Raw genomic sequence first — 22,726 nt, forward strand, 5'->3', positions numbered from 1 at the left:
TTAGTTAAAAAAAAAAATAGCACTGGGGTGAGCCACTTGGAGAGATGAGAAGTCTTCGAAAAGGCTTCAAACGTCATGCCACGTTTCATTTCTTTTTCACTGTGGCTTTTATTGAGTAGTGAAAGAAGCCAAGGATATTTGGAAATGCAATGGAAAACACTATTCTTGTGTCCTATTAATGAAAGGAAAAGAGTGCATGATAAAGTACCCTTTATCAAGTCATTGCCAGCATATTTGTTTGGGATAAATGCCATTATACATGGACCTATTAAAAGTTGTTCTCACATTTCAAAAATTCTTCTATACAATAGATTTACTTTTTTATTTTTTAGTTATATGAATGTCATTGAACAATGGCTAAATACAGAATAGTTGACTTACGTTAATCTGAATAGTAATATTTATAAATCTGGACTTACGTTAATCTGAATAGTAATATTTATAAATCTGATTTCATTTTGTTGACTCGTGTTCTTCTAATTGACCTATAAGCATTCAAAATGTAGTGGTAAATTCATTATTTTGGTAAGTGAGTCTGAGACACATGTAAAAAATAAATTGAAGCAATCTTATCTTCCATCTTTGTACCAGACCTTTTCCACTTAAAAAAATGTTTTTATTAAATAGTATTCTGTCTACAATGGTACCTTAGTTGATATAATCAAATCGATTGGTAAGAATTAATTATGAGATATTTTAAAACTGGGTTCAGAATAATTGGTTGGGTTCAGGTGTCTAATTTGTGTTTTATTGTTGATTTTGGATATTTACTGACATTAAAGATCAATACCATGTTGATTATATGTGATATTCTTTACTATTTTCACCTAAAATGTTTGAAATTATGAATTAACAATGCCTTGTGAGCACAAAATATTAGTATATTGGACGACACTACATTGAGTATTTAAAATTCATTGTTTTATATAAGATATTAAGACACAATTTTGGCATTTCGATATTTGTCATAATAATGTAAGAGTCTTGATACATGTCATAATTACAGTCATTTGCAAATTTTCTCAGTTTTTCTATATGCTCATATCAGACACTAAGTATGAAATTGAATGAGCATTTCCACCCACTTCTAAAAATTGATATCACATATTTCATTTAGTCTGTACCCCTATCCCATCTATCTCTTCCCCTTTTCACTTGTTAACACAGTTATATACTTATTTATGTTCCCTTTTATCCATTGAATGTAAACTCTAAGAGATTAGGAACCTTTTCTCTTGTTCACAATTTAATCCCCAAGAGTTTTAGACCAGGGCATAATATAGGGGGAAAAGCTAATGCTTAATTAATATCTGTTGAATTAATAAATGATCCTTAACGTCTCTTCCAGAGTTTCATTGTATCCTAAGACAATGTAATTAGACCTTTTTTCAAGGGGGCTTTCAAACTTCTTTGATCATGCCCTAAAGAAATAACTATTACATTACACTGTTTGTGTATCTGAAACAAAATATTCATAAAACAATATTATCTTCAATGAACTCTGATAATTAAATTTCTAAACAATTGTATTCCAAACAATTTATTTAAAAAATCATTTGGTATTGAAGTTGATGTCATGACCCACCAATCTACATTTTGTAAAATACCATTTGAGACCAAAAAGCCAATAGAGATGAAAATGTTGATCTTTGACTAAGTTGAAGGGACACATGTATCCTAGTCCTTGTTGGATAGTATAATAAGTTGACAAGACCATCCTTTCCAGAACTTCCTGCCCTTCTTAGCCACATACAGCTCCCTATGTACAGATATCACTTCCCATATCCCAGACTTTCAGGAGCTAGAAGGGCTGAAAAAGACTGAAAATTTTCTCTTCTAGATCTCATCAGCGAGAAGTCGAGAAATTGTATCCATTTGGATTTGGATTCGTCTACAAACAAAATAGTATGCCAAACGGTTTTTCACATCATTCTCACCACAGCCCTGCAAACTAAAAATTGCTACTCTTGCAAAAAAAGAATCTGAGTCTCAAAAGATCCGATGATTTGCTCAAGGTGACAAAACCAGTGAGCAGCGAGTCTGGACTCACTCCTTTTCCAAATATACTCCCCTCCCTTGGAGAGACAGATGCACAATGTTAAACCAGAAGGCAGCCCCTCTGGACTGCTGAGCTTCCAGACACAGAGTAGGGAGAATCCCCAAAATCTCAGCGACCCTGCCTCTTCCAGCAGACTGTGAAAGCAAGTGAGCAAAGTGTTCTGTAACTTCTTCCCCTTGCTCAGTCTGTCCCTGGTCAACTCCACTCTGTCCTGTTGTCCTTTCCTGTGGAAGGGCTGGGGCTATATTAGGACTGGGGCTAGTGTATATAAAAACAATCGCGAAGACTTCTTGCCCTTATTGTACATTGCACCCCATGGCCCATCACACAGCCCTGTGTGATAGGTGGCTCATCTTGCTGCACCCTAGAGAAGTCATTTTGGTGTCCAGTGCTCTCTGGTACCAGGATGCCGTGCCTCATCCAGGGGTGCGCGAAAATTGCAACCCGTGCCATCGCTCAGTTAGTCTCGACCTTTTCTCCGGCATTTTTAATACGTGGTGGGACTCACGAGTAGCTTTCTCTGGGTGATATAATTTTATTTTTATTTTATTCCCTGAGAAAGTATCCCTGACTCACCCAAAGTTCACACTGACCAGAGCTCAAAGAAAATCTCAGAATTAAGCTCCTTTGTGATTGTATTTTTTCAGTATACACGGTGAAATTTTAACTAAGTAGTCTCATTTTGGTTACTGTAAAATAAACACTCCCAACTCCATTCCCCTTCCCCACATCCCACCACCGTCAAAGCAGAGAGCTGTGGCTTGTGGGTGGAGTGCCAGTCACCTCTGGAGAAGTACTGGGATTCTATCCTCTCCCACTTCCTCCTGGCCACTTTGTTCCCTGATCCCTTTAAGGCCAACTAGGAGAGTAGAGCGCAGGGCAGTGGGAAGAGTCCCGGCCCGAGGTCAAACTGGGCATGCTCAGTGGCAGAGCGCGTTTAGGCCGGGCCTGGGAAACTGGGCAGCTGAGGTGCTCGCGCCGCGGCTCCGACCTCGAGTGCGCGCCTCTGAGGAGCCGCGGCCGGGGCTGGAGGACGCGGCTGCTCCGCTCGCCTGCTCCGCTGGACACGGCGCCGCCCGCCCCCTGCAGCCTGTGCTGCAGCTGCCTGCCACCGGAGGGGGCGAACAAACGTCAACCTGTTGTTTATCCCGTCACCATTTATCAACTCAGCACCACAAGGAAGTGCGGCACCCACACGCGCTCGGAAAGTTCGGCATGCAGGAAGTTTGCGGAGAGCTCGGAGATTAGCACAGCGGCCCCGGCCAGCGCGGGGCGAGCTCAGGCGGCGAGAGCGCAGGGCGGCGCGGCGTCGGTCCCGGGAGCAGAACCCGGCTTTTTCTTGGAGCGACGGTGTCTCTAGGTCGCTGATCCCAATGCACCGGCTCATCTTTGTCTACACTCTAATCTGCGCGAACTTTTGCAGCTGTCGGAACACTTCTGCAACTCCGCAGAGTGCATCCATCAAAGCTTTGCGCAACGTCAACCTCCGGCGAGATGGTAAGATACTCATTTTATTTTTTAACTTAAAAAAGTTATGTTTGCTATTGTTATTGTTCTTTCTGTGTTTTCCCCCCTTCATTTTGGATCTTTCAAATGAACTCGGGCTGAATGCATCGTTAGGGGAGGGAGGTCTCCTGCCTGTCTCCAGTCCTGGGAGAGCTCCGTTTCCGGAATGGGACTGAGAAATGTGGGACGCGTGCTGGTGGAATAGGATAAACCAGGTGGCTTGTCGTGCTGCACCCCAGATAAGTCATTTTGGTGTCCAAGTTTCTGGTACCAGGATGCGGTACCTCATCCCGGAGTTGGCGAAAGTTGCAAGCTGCGCCACCCCTTGGTCGGGCTCAACCTTTCTTAGGCAATTTTGATAGATGGAAGGACTCAAGAGTAGCTTTCTCTGGGCAATATACGTTTCTTTTATTTTATTTATTTTTTTTAAGTAGGCAGAAGAGAAATCGTGCGTTTCAGTCCAGGAGTTATGTCTGGAACAGTGGCAATTTATCCATATGTTATTTATTTTCAGGAGAAGGCAGTGTGCAGCCTATTGCCCTATTGCCCTAAGTGACTTTCCTACTGAAGTTGACCCTGACTCAGAAGCTCCGCGTCTAGAAGACTGGGGCTTCTGGGGTTTCATCACTACCACAGGAGCACCGGGCTTCTGCTGCTAGTTTTCTTGCAGAGAAGGCTTTCCAACTATTTGTAAGGAGCAAAGCTCCCCAAACAGCTGTCTTAAGTAAGGTCCCAAGCCAGCTTGTCTGTTTTTCTTTACTCTAGAGGACACCTGGGTTACTGGTTCCAAAGACTCTCAGCTGAGTTTATTTACTTTCTGAGGCTTCCATCTAAATCCGAAATTGATTTAACCTTCTGTAGTCATGTTCCCAGCAATTTGCAGCTGTTCTGCCATCTACCTGAACTGACCCATAGACCTTTGGATTTTTTTTTTTCTACATCAGTTACCTTTCTCTCCTCCTTGCTTAAAGTACTAACACATCTCTCAAGGAGACCGCCAAGCAATTGTTGATGGCTTCACTGTTTCAGCTGGCACTATTTGACTGTCTTGGTAAATTCACGTTAGCCATCTTACTCCCCTATCAGTTTCTTCCTTGGTATGTCCTTAATTTGAAATTTACTAAATTACTTTTGGACTTTGCAGGAAAACCAAGATTTCATTAAATTATCCGACCAGGAGTAGATTATGGATATCAGTGTGCTCCTCACCTGAAGTGGTGTAGATATGTAGCAGGGGAAGCCACAGTCATCTTACTTTTTCATAGTGTTTTTATGTAAAAGATTCCAGCCGTGCACTTTTGAAAACTCTTTGTCTTAGTTAAAAGCACTTTAAAAAATTTAATTTTTTACAAAACTTAAGGTTAAGGCTCAACACCAAACCTTTGTGGTTTTTTCGTTTTTACTCTTTAATATATCCATGAGGGACAGATCTCCTAGTTGATCTTTTAAGTTTGTTATTATTTGCACTTTATATGTCCTTTTGGCTACATAGAGTAAAATTCCATTTATAATTTGCATGACTTCATAGCCATAATTTTGTAATCCTCAGCCTCCCAAGTATCAGTTACAAGAAGTCAAGGACAGAAAATGAAAAGCATGTAACCATTGCCCATTAACCCAAGATTCTGACTAAAACCAAGTTTTGTAGCTCAGCAGGGTTTTATTTATTTATTTTTTTTGAAAAAGGGTAATCTCATTTTAGTCTCCTCTGTGAAAACTCTATACATCTCTATACATCTGTCCAGTCCATATGAGAAATGCTTTGTTTTCTGAAAGTTTTAAAAACCACCTTGGATTTCTCATTTCTTCATATTTTAGTTAAAACTGTTTTGCAATTACTTTCACAGTCCACGTGCACACACACACACACACACACACACAGACACACACACAAATACACACTCACTCTTTGATTAGTTCTGAGTGCTCAGTACTTTGCTCAATGTCAATCTCATCTTACATATAAGACTAGGAAGGAGAAAAAGATAGTTACACATTAAAAATTGTTTTATATAGAGTAAAAAATGTTAATATTCATAATGGATTGTTTAGAAAATTTTCAAATGGCAGTTTTACGAGCATGCATTCTTCAAGAGGGGCAATATTGTCCCCAGTGGGGTGAAATTGGATCTTACAGGGTGAACACAGTCAGATATTGCAATGATCTGCGTTCCTTCAAAGGGGTAGCAGATATAAATGGATATACATTTATATGGTATTAACATTCACAAGGAGGGAGAGTAATCAGAAAAAAGTCTTAAAAGAGCCTTTCAGGGGATTGAGGTCCGCAAGTGTGAAAAAATGATTGAGAAATGTTGGCATAGAGTTTTGGTGAAAGAGTAAGAGTGAGGGGGCTTTGAAAAAATTCTGGACAATGCTTGGAAAAATCTTAATGACCATAGCTGACACAGAGAAAGTAATAACTTATTAAATTAAAACCTTGTTCTGATTTTAGACATTTTCAACCTTCTCTCCCAAATTTCTCTAATGACTTGTTGAAGAAGACAATGTTTTTGCTCATTTGACTATCAGATTAAGATATGATATAAGCTTGAGTAGGACACGAACATGGAATATAATTAGGGAATGAATAGAAAATGAGAGTTTCTAAACATTAACTTAGGGTATTTAGAAGACCTGGCTCTCAGATTGCAAATGACAGGAAATCACAACAAAAAATTTGAAGTGGCCTTTGTATAGGAGTTTTAGAAACCATTACCTGATGATAGATGTACTTGAATGCTATTCATTTGTTCCGACTGGCCCTGTTAGTTGCTGCTTAATGTTGGGGTGAAGAAAGGAACAAAGAAGCCAGGTGTCCTGTTCAGGACATGAGGTGTGTTTTATCGTATTTATTATTCTTGCTCAAACTGATTTACTTTTGATACCCATTTCTGCCTCTGGTCACAAAGAAAATCTTAATTTAGTAGTTGCAGCTACATATTCTAATTTTATGCCTACACAGTTGGTGCTTTTATAATAACTGGCCACAACTAAGTGTTGCTCAGAGTGTGGATTAAGAAGTGTACAGGTAGCAATTAACTGACAGTATTACTTATTTATCTTAAAATCTAACTAGATGGAACTTCCTGCCTATGGGCTTAAGAGTACAGATGCACTCTTCATTTTCTTGACCTTTTGTTGCTTTTAGAAAGTATACGTGTTGGTGGTAAACATTCTGAAATTAGTTCTCTTTGGTTAATATAATAGTACTTGAATCATCTATTACATTATTATTATCTAGTGATAGACCTGCAGTTTTAGTAATTGTGCTGTCTTAGATTTTAAAGTAGGTAAGCTCATTTCTTTACATGGCTTTCTATTGCCATAGTTGACGATAGCACATTGACTTAAGTGAGAAGATCAGAGCTTAAAGAGAAGGCAACAAAACGGAGAACATTATCAATAAATTATTTTTAAAGTGTCTGAAATCAAAGAATCATATAGTGTTAACATTTTATGTTCATCTCTGTGTATATTTTTTGTTCTACTCTAAGCATATTAAAGTCTATAATTTTAGAAAGCATAGTGGTGATTAAATATTTTAAATGTAATGGACTTTGACATGCCACCATGGATAATATCATTTTATAGAAACCCTTAAAGAACAGAGTTTAGGCACGTGTCTGTATATTGTGTAGCGGAGGATGCGACTAAGTTGTGAGTTACATTAATGACCATAGTGAGTTTATTAAATGACAGTGATTTTTGCTACAAGATTTTCCCTTTCAGTGAATGAAAGAAAAACTGTCTTGTTTCAAACAATAGAGTTAAACAATGGAGCAGAGTCCACAGAGTCACTGATCTCTAATGACTAGTACTAAGCATAAACTTGATGTCATGTAGGACTTTGACCATTTGTGGTCTCAGAGCCCTATCATTCCAAGAGTCTAGAAAGATATACATATTTCTGTCTCTGTCCTTAAGAGCTGATTTATAATGTAAATGATCTTCCTTCTGGAAATTAATCTTGAACTTAATTGTTGAAATCAGATTACTGTAAAAAGACACTCTGAAACAACTTAATAAAATCCTTCCCTTTATTAAAATGGGAAAATCTTTTAGATGGATGAACCAGGTGTAGAATGTTTCCACCTCATCTGTGCCATGCCATTCAGGGAATACATTGATCATTCTCAAAGGATTAAGATGACTTGAGGTGAGTTAATGTCTGAACTACCTGGCCTCTTTCAAGGCTCTCTCTTTTCAGATCATTCTTTACTTGATCTTAACTGTCTTCTAAAGATGAAAGGTAGCAGACAAATAGTTCCTTATCCTAAATTCTACTGCTAACCCCTGCTATAACTACTATTCATATATTCAATGATTATTTCCAACATCCCTAATGCCAACTGTATAAGGTGCTAGGTATCTGAGCATATGGCACAATATGAATAAAACACATATGATTCCTGACCTCTTTGAATATATTGCCTAGTGGACAATATAGACAAATATGTTGTCAGTTCCATTGTATTATACGTATCTTTCAGATGCATTCTGTAGAGTACCAAGATTCTCCAGAAGTGTTGTAGAGGTCGGTACACAGTTACTAAGGAGGCTGAATGTGTATAGCGTCACCTTCTCCACCCCTTCCTCAACAGAATAGCTCCACAGGTATCATCACACTTCTTTTTCACATATGTGTGTTCACCATAAGAGTTTTGAGAAAATGTATTTTGCAATTTAAGTGTGAAAGTTCTAAAGTGTGTGGCATGTGCTTTAATGAAAGAAACACACTGAGAGATAGGAATTCACAAATAGCACCACATATAGACTTGAGGAATTGAGAAGGGCTTCCTGGAGGAAGTAATGTCTGAACTGAGGTTGAAGGATATGCTGCTTTGCCTGTAAAAGTAAGACAGGCATGGTTTGAAACCTTATGTGTTAGGATTCTTTAAAAAGAATGTTATTATTTAGTCTTAACTGACAAATAAAGATTGTTTAAATTTATCCTGTACAACATATTGTTTTGAAATATCTCTTTAGTATCAAATGGCTGAATCAAGCTAATGAACATATATATTACCTCACATATTTATCATATTTTTGCGATAACACTTAACACTTAAAGGCTGCTTTCTTGTCAATTTTCAAGATGACAATACATTATTATTATAGTAATCATATTGTATGTAACAGGATTCTTGATTTTCAAAAGGTTGAAATCCATCATGCCTTCCGTGGACTGAAAGAGCTCAGGGATAATTGCTGGGTGGAAGCTGTGAGCAGGGGTTGACCATGATGCATTGGTTCTGGACAAGTCATTTCAGAAGTTGGGTACAGTGAGAGGGAGGAGGGGGAGAGAACAGCACTGGCCAGGATTTCCAGGTGAGAACACAGGTAAACAAGTGCCTACCAGCGACAGGCATGAGGAATAATGTAGGGAGGTTGGCCATTATGCTGAGAGCAGTGGGAAGCCATTGAAAGGTGTAATTTAGGTAGAGACATCCATTCTGTGTTTGACTGCTGGGTGCTAGTGTTCCTGAGGAGTCTGCCAGGCTGAGGCTGTGATCAGGGCTAGTCTTCCTATATCCCTGCTGCCTGTGGGAGATGAATACAGATGGAATCATTTCATTTTTAATATAATAGTGGGGGCATGAATGATTTTCTTAAACCAAAATCCCCAAATCCTTGGTGCCCTCACGATATCCCTGAGGTCCCCTCATACTGGTTGTCTCTCTGCAGCTCAGCATAGCAGATAATATTTTGTAGCTGTATCTGTGGTCTCAATAAGGTAATGCAAATTATGCAGGTAACCTGTCTAGTGTGTGACAACACTTTAAGTTTCTTTATAAATAGCTACATTTCAGAATTAATGCAATTTAAAAGGAAACTTTTTATACATTTATGTGAGGGACGGTTTTAGCAAAAAGCTATGGCAATATATAATGTTATAGCAAAAAGGAAAGAATCCAAGACAAAAAGTGCAGCAAAAATGTTCTGCCTCCTCATCCAGTATTTCAGAACCAAATGTAAATCAAAACTAAAGGAGGAAACCCACAGGACAGCAAACTGCACAACTGCACGTACAGGAAGAAATAGTTTCTTCTGATGAGTTTTATTTTTTTCCCAGAGCAAGAATAAAGCATGCTTTGTTTCTTATGACTGTTGATAATGCACATTATTTTGCCTTTTCCTTCATACCTCTGGTGTGCTGATATCTCTATATTAACTTTAATATTGACAGATTAATATTGTGTGATTTTTGATTTGTAAGGTGTGCAGTTTAGTGGTTTTTATATAATTAGGAGGTAGAATGGTCTGTGGAAGCATCACAGCCCAGGCATGGGAGCTATCTTTCATCACGAGACGTCATCTTTCTCAGATTTTAGGGTTTTTACTTGAGCATTTTTTTATAGAGTATGTTCATGATGAAAAACAGTTTGGATGGAGTGCTTTGTCTATAAAAGTAAGCAAATGTGATTTGAAGACTTATATATTAGAATTCATTTTTAAAATTTTATTTTACTTTATTTTTTGAGACAGGGTCTTGCTCTGTCTTCCAAGCAGGAGTGCAGTGGCATAATCAAGGCTTACTGAAGCTTTGACCTCCTGGGCTCGCGCAATCCCACCACCTCAGCCTTCCACAAGTAGCTGGGACCACAGACACATGCCACCATGTCTGTCCATATTTTATTATTAATTTATTTTTAATAGACAAAAATTGTATATATTTATCATGCATAACATATTGTTTTGAAATATGTATGCAGTGTCAACTAGAACAAACAAATTAACATTCATTACCTTACATACTATCTTTTTTCGTGTGATGATAACACTTAAAATCTACTCTTTTAGCAATTTTCAAGCATAAAGTACATTGTTATTAACTATAGTCACTATGTTGCCTATATTAGGATCCTGGATATTTAAGATTTGACATGTAGCATGCCTTCTCTGGACTGAAGAGCTCAGAGATGTTTGCTGGGTGTGAGGGGGTGTTGAATGCGCTATGTTGGTTTTGAAGAGGTCTTTTCAGATCCAATCTGAGAAGATGCTGACAAGTTCTACATTTCATTGAAACATTTGATAAGCAATATAGCAACCACCTACTTTTATAAAATGTAGCTGTTTCGCAACCTCAGCTATGGAAAATGCAACCAAATGAACTAACAAATATACAACAAATCTATTTAAAAGCTAAAATCAGTGACACAGAATGTATAAACGGGTTCATAAGGATCATGGAGTAAACACTAAAAGCCCACTTGTCTTTCCTTTCCTTATAATTACATCACCCTGGTTTATGTGGTTCTCATATCCACAGCAGAATGAGAGGAGGGTATTAGAATAAATAAGAGAATTGGTTCGAGTTATTCACACTATTAGCATTGAGAAGTGACAGCTAGTAGTTTTCCTGCCTTCTCTTATATTTCTAGGTCTTGAAAAGCATTCATAAGACCTAAACAAGCCCAGCTGGCTGAGGCTTCTTATTAAATAAGGTGAAAATAGTTCCAACCTGACTCCACATGTTGCTGGGGAATAACTATATTATAGCCCAGTAAAGTTGTTGATTTTAAAAACAATGGCCTTGAGCCATAAAGGGAAGTTCACATTATATGTCTGATAGGTTTACCAGGTCAATGTCTTTTCCAGGTTCATAAACTGGAAATGGTATTGCCCAAAGTATGTATATATTTCAACCAGAAATTGACAGCATTTACTATAGAAACCTTGGGGAAAAGAATGATTGTAGCTTGGATGACAATAACCTATTATTATCATTCTTCTAGTGATAACTAATAGATTCATGTTAGTCAAGAGGGAGGCGAACAGAGATTTTGTTGGTGCTTTGGATTAGACTCTGTTGGGGTCGGAATCCTTAATAACTTGAATGAAAACATAGAAAACACATCTATCAAACTTATATATTTTCACTGCAAAGAATAGTTAATAGCTTGGAGCAGATGCAGAGGTTGGCAGACTTTTTTTTTGTAAAGGGCCAAATAGTAAATATTGTAGGCTTTTCAAGCCATATGGTCTCTGTTTCTACTACTCAACTCTGCCATTATAGCATAAAAGCAGTCATAGGAATTGCAAAGTTAGACTGTTCTGGCCAGTCTGTGTCTGAATACATTGTGTTCTTGGTACCCCTCCTTTGCATAATTCCACCTTTTTATAATTATTTTAACCTAATTCCATAGAGTTTACTACTCTTCTGTCTTTAAACTTTTCCTTCTTATTGCCTCTATTCCCTCAGCCAACAGGCATGTTCTAGTTTCTTTGCACTGTCCCACAATATGTAAAAAGTTGTTTTATTGTTTCTCTTCACTTTACCATCATATACACTTTCTCAGTCTCACCACAGCTCAATGTCTTTTTCTTCCTCCTCTCCTCCCCTGTTCCCATTGTGATTTGAAATCATCCCCACTGCTCCACGGAAACACTCTGGGTGAGGTCACTGATTTATCGTTTACTCAGGCATTGGCCCTTCTCTTCTTGAAGCATTATCTTCCCTTGCCTTGCTGCTGCGCCTCCTTTGTCTTAACTACTCCTAAGTGACAAGTTTGAAATGGTGTTAGGAATAAAGCCAAAACTAACACAGGACTTATTTTAGGTTATTTGGAGATATTAGAGAAAACCTTAAAAAGCATATTTGATGTTTTACTCTTTCTCTGTTATCATGATGAATGATGAATAAAGTAGGAAAGATTTTAGAATCTGTTAACAAAGGGTGCTGTTAACAGGAAAAGAAAGAAGATTCAACGATAAAACCAATGTCATGTTACACTCTATCAGTTTATGTAACTATTAATATTTTTGAGGGTAAAACATATTTTTTTAAAAGAAAAGTGTATTTGTCATGATAAAAATATGACACTGACCACATACATAGGTTTGTTTCCCTTATATTGTTGTATACCCTTTGTTTATTATTTCCTTGACTGTCTCCTTGACTGGGTCTTCCTGTCTGCCCCATAAATACTGGTACATTTTCTAGGGCTTTGACCTCAGACTTTTCACTTTTCTCACTGTTCCTCTCTGGAGGATCAGTCCTTATCCAGTGTCAATTGCTACTTGTGTGCAAATGACCCCCCAAAATATATTTTTAGCTTCTACCTCATTATGGGCCCTAGACCTGTCTTTTAATTTTACTATTTGAGGTATATAATGAGTGATCCCTTTGGTAATTAAACTCTCCAATTCAGTAAATAACCACGTGAAATAATTAGTTTTTAAAATATTGGGTTATTCATCCAATGGTGAATTCCTTAATCACGTTAATCATTTTTGTTGTTGTTCTTCCAGACACATCACAATTGTTTTTGGATGAATTGTTGAGTGAGTGTACAGATCATATATCACATTTTAGATAGAGGAATTGCACCGCTCTGTGTAGACTTTCCTGCCTCCCAACCCTCCCCAGTTAGATTTTGCTGCTTGTTTATTTACCCCATATTTCTATCATGAGCCCTACAATGTTACTCATTTATTTACATATCTGACATCTGCAGATACAGGTATACTAACTGTATTTAATACAGCTGAACATCCTCACTGTCCATTTCATTGGCTGGCACATTGGAGAAACTCAATAAGGTTTGATGAATCTGTAAATCAACCAGTCAGTGTCCTCTTTTAATGACAGATCTTTAGGCCACATGAGCCTTCTCACTATCAGACTGTAAACAAATGAGAGACGGTGTTTAAATTCAGAATCTGGAGTAGCTGTCAGGTTTCTGCTTTAAATGTGTGGGTGGTTGCTGTATTGTTGAACAAGATAGGAAGTAAAAGAGGAAGAGCAGATAAGAAAAGATCATAAAGTTAGAAAATTAATTTGTGAACACTTTAAGCTTTAGGAGCTTGTGCAACATTGATGCAGAGAAACCTAGAGACAGAAAGGTAAGAGAGGAACATATTTGCCTGAAATGCATGCACAGTGAACATGAAGTAAATGATTATGTATTAGAAAGTTTTAAAAATAATTAACATTTATGATTATGGGTACATGATATTAATGCCTGATAATTCTTAAGTGCTTTTAGCATGATTAAGTGCATTAATACCTGTTATGAACAGGGGTGTATGTGAAGAATCGGTTATATGTTTCTAAAAGACTTTGTTGAGTACACCAAGATTACACATACTTTTAGACTGCCACTTTGGACGTAGCATATTTTGGGTTAATTTTAGACAATTATCAGTGAAATGTGGAGAATTTTCAATTGTCTGAAAAAAAAAAGCCAAAAGAAAAACAAAAACTCACCAGATAACCCTGACTAGAATGAATCCTTTTTGTCATACCTTTCCAATATTAGTATTTGAGTACATTTACATTAAATTCCTGCCACTTAATACAAGGGTTCAAAAAAGAGGTAAAAAATAAATTTAGGATGAGGAAACTAGTCTTAAGAGTCGGTCTGGAAGACAGAAGGCTAACAAAAATTAATGCATCTTCATTTTATTTATAAATTTATAGACAAACATGTTTACATTCTATGTTATTTTACTGATGATAAAATAAGAGTTGTTACTGAACAGGATATAAAAGTACATTTGCTGTAATAACAAATTTCATTGACAGAGTTTCTAAACATGTAATTAAAGGATTTGTAAACATTTGTTAATTGAAAAAACAAGCTAGAATGAAGTGAGAGTGACTTGGAATTGAGTTTAAGAATAGTGTATGTTGGGATTATTTAAATACTTCAGGAAGAGCCAGGATGGCCTTATAGTTTTTTTCTTTAGTTTACTACCGCTTACCAAACCCAACTTCAATAAACCACTTATTGAGCATTGACTACTTGCAGTCTTCTGGATGAAGCACTATGAAGCAGAAACAACCAAACCTAAGGCACAGTCCCTGCTCTGTTAAAGCTTTGGCTGAAGAGAGAAAATAGGTATGTGAGTAAACATAGGGCAAGGCTGTGCCATCTGAGGGCCACCGTTATGTGACCTAGGATTTTTTTTTTCTTTTAAGAATCTCAAGATTCCGTCTTGATGATCAAACTATAGCCGTAAATTACCTATCCTAATGTTTTGTTAAATAGAAAAAAAATATGCATTGGTTGAATTGTTATTGAATACAATATTATTTGAAAATGAAAGGCCAATCCCTTATGATTAAGTTATTAAAACTTGAGCAGAAAAGTAACTTTTAATTGTAGGACCGGAAGTCATACTTTCTTGATTTTTTTCTTCTATGTGTTCAAATTTAAGATGTATTTCTGAAATAAAGCAAATTCGTAGACTCAGTTACCTACACAATATAACTTAACTTTTAAAATATGTGATATGCAATATAATTATTTGACCACTGGATAATAGTAAACAAAGACAACTTTGAGTATGATGTATTATTTTCCCTCTCTTGGTTGGGAGTGTAAATTAAACTAGGGAAGTCTCATATTTTCCACATATATTTTTTGAAAAATCTAAGAACAGTGGGAATCTATCATTAATATAGAGCAATTATATTCTGTATTAATACATTTTAAATATAATTAAAATATGTTGAAATAATTCAGATAACTGTTTTACCACTTTATACTATTTACACACCCAGTTGTATGTATGTGTAAAATTCATGAAAATCCAATTTAGAAATATTGATTGGTTGAAAATAATTTTTTGAACAAAATATGGATACATGACCAGTTAGTTGGCCATCTAACTTGCAGGAACTTTCTGAAGATAAGAAAGAAAGAAAAAAGAAAAAAGAGCAAAAAAAGAAAGGAAAGGTGAGAGGACAAGAGAGAGCTTTCTATCAGTGTGCTGAACAGTAATCAGTGATGGATGTGCAACAGCTCCATCATAGCTGCACATAAAAAATTAGGTTGTATCCATCCAGCATTAATTAAATTTGCAATATATTATATAAAATGACCATTTTTAATGAATGATTCAAGGAAGATTAGAAAATCATTGTTGGGGTTTGTCCTATGGCTGAATAATGACCCTAAAGATATCATGTCCTAATCCTGGAACCTTTAAATGTTATTTTATGTGGAAGAGACTTTGCAGGTATGATTTACTTAAGGATCTTAAGGTAGGAGATTTTCCTGGATTATCTGGATAGGCCCTAAATGCAATCACAAGTGTCCTTATAGGAGAGATGCCAAGGGAGATCTGATACAGACAGAAGAGATATCTGTGTGACCATAGAGGCAGAGATGTGAGTAATGGTCCACAAGCCAAGGAATGCCAGTGACAACCAGGATCTGGAAGAGGAAAGGTATGGGCTTTTCCCTGGAGCCTCCAGTGGGAGTATAGCCCTGCCAGCACCTTAATTTGGGTCCATTGAAATTGATTCCAAACTTCCAGTCTCCAGAGCTGTAAGAGAATAAATGTGTGTTGCTTTAAACCTGTAAATTTGCTGCAATTTGTTACAGCCACTACAGGAAACTAATACAGGGTCTTGGATACGAATAATGAATAGTTGAACTGCAGTTTGTTCAGCAGTTTCCCAACCATTATAAATTTCACTGGCCAGTAAATCTATATTGACAGTTTAATTGTGCATTTAAATCTCTGCTTCTGAACAATTTTCTGGTTAGACAAGCCTCACTTCTGCCCTAATTCCATATCAGAAAGATTGAAATTTTTGGCTTGAAATCATATGGACTTTTCAAGGATGAGAAGGGCAGTGACCTATTTCATTGTATTATAAAATGATATTTTAAAATTTCCATTAACCTCATGTGTCATTTATTCATTTGTTAGCTATATATGTTTTTTCAATTTTAATTCCGTAAAGTTTTGTTGCAAGTCCACTGTGTATCTGCTTCTATGCCAGGTTCCCAGGTCAAAGCATTGAAAGTGATGTGATAATTACGTGATGAAAGCTACCATTCACATAGCACTTACTCGTCTCAGCATTACATTAGATATGTAGATGTAATATGATATATACAATGACTATAGTATATATTAAATGATGGGAACAGAAGAGATATACAGCAGGTTCTAGAATAAAGTTGTTTCTTCACCATCATTTCATTGTAATATTGATGAGGAAAGAAAAATCAATTTCCGGCCAGGGCCACTGTCCAATCTGAAGTTTATGGGTTTTCTCTGGATATTCTGGTCTCCTTCCACATGCCACAGGTATACCCATTAGGTGAATTGATGTACTTCTACATGGTCCCAGTCTGAGTCAGAGTGTGTGTGTGTGTGTGTGTGTGTGTGAGTGTGCTGGCCCATGGGATGGCATCTTGTCCAGGGCTGAGTCCTGCCTTGTGCCCTGAGCTATTGGAATATACTCTGGCCACCTGAGACCCTGAACTGGAATAAATGGGTTGAAAATGGGATCAATTAATGAATACAAATTATTGTAAAATAAAAATTTCATCAAGTATAACATAATTATACAAGTGTACTATAATAAATGGTGCAGTAGGAAGGTACACCATGAGCCTGCCATATTTGTTCTTGTTTGTGTTTGAGCTGTGTGATGGTAGGAGCTGTTTCTTCCAATGTTCACTTTGCAGACATTTATTCCTTGACTTAACCCACCACGCTTACCACTGCCATCGCTCACTGATTCACCAAACTTGGGATATATCTGTTTCACTTGTTTTTATTCATTTTTTAAATGTATGTATAGCTCATACTTATTTCATTGTTGAATACTAGAACTGTTTTGGTCTTTATTTAGAAGTTTGGTGAGGTTTTTGTGACCAGAATTATGCCATAGGTATTTAATTCTTGTTAATACCAACTAACCTATGGTAAAGTTGGTTTCTCTTTACATCCTTTCACTTAAAATGGCAATTTCCAAGAAGCTATAGATGACATTAAGTGAGAACTTACTGTACCTAGATGAGGTATTTGCAAATATTAAGATTACTGGAAATTGGAAGTTTAGGACAGACTCAGATAATTCCAGATGAATTTCTGAACCCAAGGCTCTTAGCTGAAATCGAACCAAACTCTTGCATCTTTAAACCATTATTGTCCGAAATACATGTAATATTAGCCAATGTCCTTTAAAGTTTTTTAGTAACCACATAAAAAAGTAAAAATAAATACATGAAGTTTTTTTTTGATACATATACACCATGGAATTCTATGGAGCCTTTAAACAAGATGTCCTTTGCATGGACATGGGTAAAGCTGGAGGCCATTATCCTTAGCAAACTAAAAGAAACAGAAAACCAAATACATGTTATTTGCTATAAGTGGAAGCTAAGTGATGAGAATACATGGACACATAGAGAGGGAAAAACACACACTGGGCCCTTTCAGAGGTTGGAGGGTGGGATGGGAGAAGAGCAGGAAAATAAATAATGGTTAAAAGGCTTAATACCTGGATAATGAAATAATGTGTACAACAAACCCCCATGACACAAGTTTACCTATGTAACAAACCTGAACTTGTACCCTTGAACTTAAAAGTTAAAAAAGTAGAAATATATTTTATTTAACTCATTATGTATGTAAATATTTTAATGTTTTATAAATTATTTAATTGTAATTTCTTTTAAATTTTTATTATACTATATCTTCAAAATCTTATATAATTTTATACTTACAATATATCCTATTTCAGAGTAGCCACATTTCAAAGATTCTATAGCCACATATGGATAGTTGTTGCCAGTGTGGACATTGTAGCTCTAGGACATTAAGATCATTTATTTGGAACAGCACAAGTTATCATTGGTCTATTTCCAATATAAAAAAACTAATTTATGAGAGCTACTTTTGTATCTCATTGTTACAGTGTGTTGAAATAGACTGAGTCACTTTTTAAGGAGATTAATAGCTCAGCATGGGCAAGTTTTATGTGGTTTATATATTTTATTATATCAAAGTGGTACAGTTGATGTTGCTAGTTATTTTTCTGTATTCTTTAAAAAAAAAACTTATAGTCATCTAATAAACTTACAGTCAACCATGCTACTCAGTGTTTATGCCAGGTGCAAAATTTCTGATATTTGGAAAGTTTCTTATAAAAACAGCAGCTGGCACTTCATTTCTCTGCCCTGAGTGGAAAATACTGTGTTTAACCAGCATTAGTATTTCTTTTTATTTACAACTTAATTTGACTTAGGCAATGATGATGATCTTATTTATCACTTCACTGTTTTAAAAAATTACTCTTTCTGGCTGATTTTAAAAGATTTGTGAATAAGAGAACCCTGATTTAACCTATTATTTGTATTTGAAATCTGTATTTGATACAAATTTTGTATCAAATCTGTATTTTGTATTATTTGTGTTTATATTATTTTGTATAATCTGTATTTGGTACAGATTTTTACTGAATTACCCATATCTTCTTGGAGTTAGTGGCCTTAGATTTGGAGCCATTGGACAGCATATAATTGGAGCATGACTTTTTTTTTTTTTTTTTTTTGAGACAGAGTCTTACTCTGTCACCCAGGCTGAAGAGCAATGGCAAAATCTTGGCTTACCACAACCTTCGCCTCCCAGGTTCAAGCGTTTCTCCTACATCAATTTCCCGAGTAGTTGGGATTACAGGTGCCCACCACCATACGCAGCTAAATTTTGTCTTTTGGGTAGGGATAGGGTTTCACCATATTGGCCAGGCTAGTCTTAAACTCCTGACCTCAGGTGATCTGCCCACCTAGGCTTCCCAAAGTGCTGGGATTATAAGCATGAGCCACCATACTTGGCCCATAGCATGACTTTTTAGGACAGTGAAGTGTTATGAAAATTGTTTTTGCATTAAAAAATTTCAGACCTGCCACTTACTATGTGGCCTAGAATTTGAAAGTGAGTAATAAAAATTCTTACAGCAATATAAATCATTCTTACTTTTGTTAATTGAGTATCTCTACCAAGCTGTTGGTTGGATCATTGTTGACATGACCATTAATTTGCATATAATTTGGTCAAGAAAAAATATTCTATCAAGTAAAATGGCTTGTAAGGATATCCTATGTTTCCTTACCTGACTTTAGAAATATCTCATTTGATTGTGTTCCCATGAGAGACTCATATATAATGATGCCCTGTAAACCTTTCATTGCTGCAAAATTTATTACTTCTGTTTGTGGAGAACTCAACCTAAGTTGTCTATTTTGATGTCTTATCCTGTGAAAAACCATAGCACAGTGTACTTAGTTTTCAAAATAAGCACACGAAGGAAGGGCTTGTTCTAAGCAAGAAACAGCTTCACAAGATCAGAATCTCTTCAACAACCTTATATGTGTCAAATCACAGCGTGACTCTGGTGCTATTGAAAACATTTTATTCAGAGGGCATTTTTCATTTTTCAACAAAGAAGTGGTCTTTAAAACAACTATTATTTTTTCTTTTAGTATGCCTCGGTACCTGGTGTATACCATTTTCACTTATTTCTACCTGAAATTATATCATTTATTTTCATTTGTTTATGTCTGTCTTCCTTCAAGAATATAAGCTCTGTAAGGATAAAGACTTTGTTTTATTCTCTATTGTATCCTTTTTTATGTCTCTTTTATTCTCCGCTGGCTCCTGGAATAGTACCTGATATGTAGAGGTACTTAGTAAATGTTGGCAGAATGACTGAATGAACATCAGCCAAGTACAATTCAGATGAAGCTCCAACTCATAGCAGGAGGAAAATGTCTGCATAAGCAAATGGGGACTAACTTTGATGCTAATGAGACTTAAGCTTCAGGCCCATCCCCTTGATTGACCCCTTTAAGGTCCTGTTACCTAATTTTATGTGCATAATTTGATGTTCTTTATCTTAAAGAGGGCATCCCAGAACATACAAGTGTTAGACTACAAAATCTGGATCATTCCCTGGAATTAAGATCCCTATCTTGGCATTTGAGGTTTGCTCTGAAGAAATGTAGAGACAAGGGAAACTATCAGATAAAAAATTTAATTCAGCAGGAGTTCTGGTACCCCAAGAGCAGGATGAACCACATTGTCTAGTCTAACATGAAACATCCTGACTGTCGTCCATGGCAATTGTGATGCTCTTGTGCTACTACCCTGGAACATACTTCTGTTCCCACAACTAAGATATATACATTCCAAAGGTCTGTTGTATTTTTATTGGCAAACACGTCTTCCAGTCCTACATGTTAATGTAGTTACATAATTTAATTAAATATTGTGTGACAACAGCAAAGCATAAATGTAAGAATGTGAGTTGTGACTGTAAATATTTAATTCAGTGTTAGTCCAAACTTTAATGGTGAGTGCTCAAAAATAAAGTTGTGGAGCTTATTAGTCTCCTTGGGCTGCCATAACAAAATGCCACAGACCGAATGTCTTAAATAACAGACACTCATTTCTCATAGTTCTGGAGGCTGGGAGGTCCAAGGTCAAGGTGATGGCAAATTTGATTTCTGGTGAGACTTCTCTTCCTGGCTGATGGATTGTCACCATCTTAACTGTGTCCTCACATGGTCTTTCCTTCTTGCATATGTGGAAGGAAAGAGATCTCTGGTATATCTTTATCTTCTTAAAAAAACACCTGTCCTATATGATTAGAGCCCTATTCCTATGACCTCTTAAGGCCCTGTTTCTAAATATAAGCACACTGGGGGTCAGGACTTCAACAGATAAATTTTGGGAAAATATACTTCATTACAGTTAAGTGTAAGTGAGACAATTGAACTATTTCACAAAGAATGAAAATAAAATAAGCCTAAAAATCCTGAAGACCTCCCTATATAAATTGCTTCACATGTATCCTTAAGGTTTTCTCTACTTCCAAGAAAGATAAATTGGAAATTATGGATAATTTATGGATGTAGCTTAGGCAAGAACGATTATAAAATTTTATTAGTATGAGACATATTTAAAGAAAAGCCCCTTGCACTTCATGAGAAATTGGCTATAGAAATGCATATTTACATGTGTTAAATAAAATGTAAAACCCTACATTTTAACTGGTATTTTAATGAATCCAGTACTGTTTCAACTATGTCACATAATAGGGTTACTTATGCTTGTAAGGAAACAAATAATATATTAAAGAGATTCATGTATTGCACAATGTAGCCTAGCATTCAGTTTATACAAATACTGGTTAATGAATTCATTAATTTGAAAATAAAATCTGGCTTGATGAGAGACGTATGATTAAGGATAACAAGACCTCAGCTGAAATCCACCCCTACCACTTGCTAGCTCTGTATTTATAGGAGTTACTCAACCCCAGCCTCAGTACTCAGAGATTAAAAAACAATAACACCACATATTATAAAATAAATGTGAATATTAAATAATTATTGTATGTAAAGCACTTAGCAGAATATCAGGGAAATGGCACTATATAAATGGTAGGGTGAACAGGGTATTTTCACTTTTCTACATTTTTTCAGAGTATACTTTAAATAATAAAAGTTGTATCTTAGTATAAGTATTAGTAACACCTGTGTCTACGATATGTTAATATGGTGATTTCACTAAGTTTTAGCTCTGGAAGACTTCTTAGAGGTAGGCTGGGCCATATTCTTGCTTTATGGTTGATAAAACCATGGCACAGAAAGGTGCAGTAACTTCCCTGAAGTCATACAATGGATCAGTGGCAGCATCAGGATTTACATAAAAATTTCTGATCTATCATCTGTTGGTTTTTCCAAACTATTGCAGATACCTCCTGTCTATTGTTAGGTAAGACAATTGCCAGCCTTAGTAAGACTGGTGACACAGAGTTAAAATGCCTTCATCAACATTGAACTGGTTGTATCACAGATATGCCTGATTTTTCCCTGCCAAGTTGTGTTCAGTTTGGACTTTTTTTTTTTTTTTTTTTGAGATGGAGTTTTGCCCTTGTGGCCCAGGCTAGAGTGCAATGGCGTGATCTCAACTCACTGCAACCTCTGCCTCCTGGGTTCAAGGGATTCTCCTGCCTCAGCCTCCTGAGTAGCTGGGATTATAGGTATGTGCCACCGCACCCAGCTAATTTTTGTATTTTTAGTAAGATGGGATTTCCCCATGCTGGCCAGGCTGGTTTCTAACTCCCAACCTCAAGTGACACCCAGGCCTCAGCCTCTGGACTTTTTAAATGATAAATATAATGGCTGCAATTGTTTCAGCATTTTGAATAAAAAATGGTGATAGGAATTGAGATTTCGAGGCTTTCCCTTTTTTGTTGTTGCTTTTTATTTTATTTATAGTCTTAACCTCCAGTATTCCACGTGCTGGAATACTTTCAAGTCACACTTGTAGATCAAGAAAGTTTTCAGCCTATTCACTGGAGGCTTGACTTTTCAGCAATCTGCTTTGTCTATAAAAACATGA

The 22,726-nt window shown here is 36.5% G+C and overlaps 1 protein-coding gene across 2 annotated transcripts in view; it reads left to right on the forward strand.

Annotated features, from left to right (window-relative positions):
• The first annotated feature begins 2,989 nt into the window (after positions 1-2,989).
• The window catches only part of PDGFD (platelet derived growth factor D), a 243,543-nt gene continuing 223,806 nt past the window's right edge, over positions 2,990-22,726 (forward strand). For both annotated transcript variants that reach the window (XM_032285737.1, XM_032285738.1), the window contains exon 1: positions 2,990-3,556. In XM_032285737.1, the coding sequence (XP_032141628.1) occupies positions 3,433-3,556 (124 nt within the window). In that variant the 5' untranslated portion in view covers positions 2,990-3,432. The remainder of the gene's footprint in view (positions 3,557-22,726) is intronic.

This window comes from Sapajus apella, unplaced genomic scaffold (genome assembly GCF_009761245.1).
Source record: "Sapajus apella isolate SASKATOON/1434 unplaced genomic scaffold, GSC_monkey_1.0 scaffold16, whole genome shotgun sequence".
In the NCBI taxonomy this organism is placed as follows: Eukaryota; Metazoa; Chordata; class Mammalia; order Primates; family Cebidae; genus Sapajus; species Sapajus apella.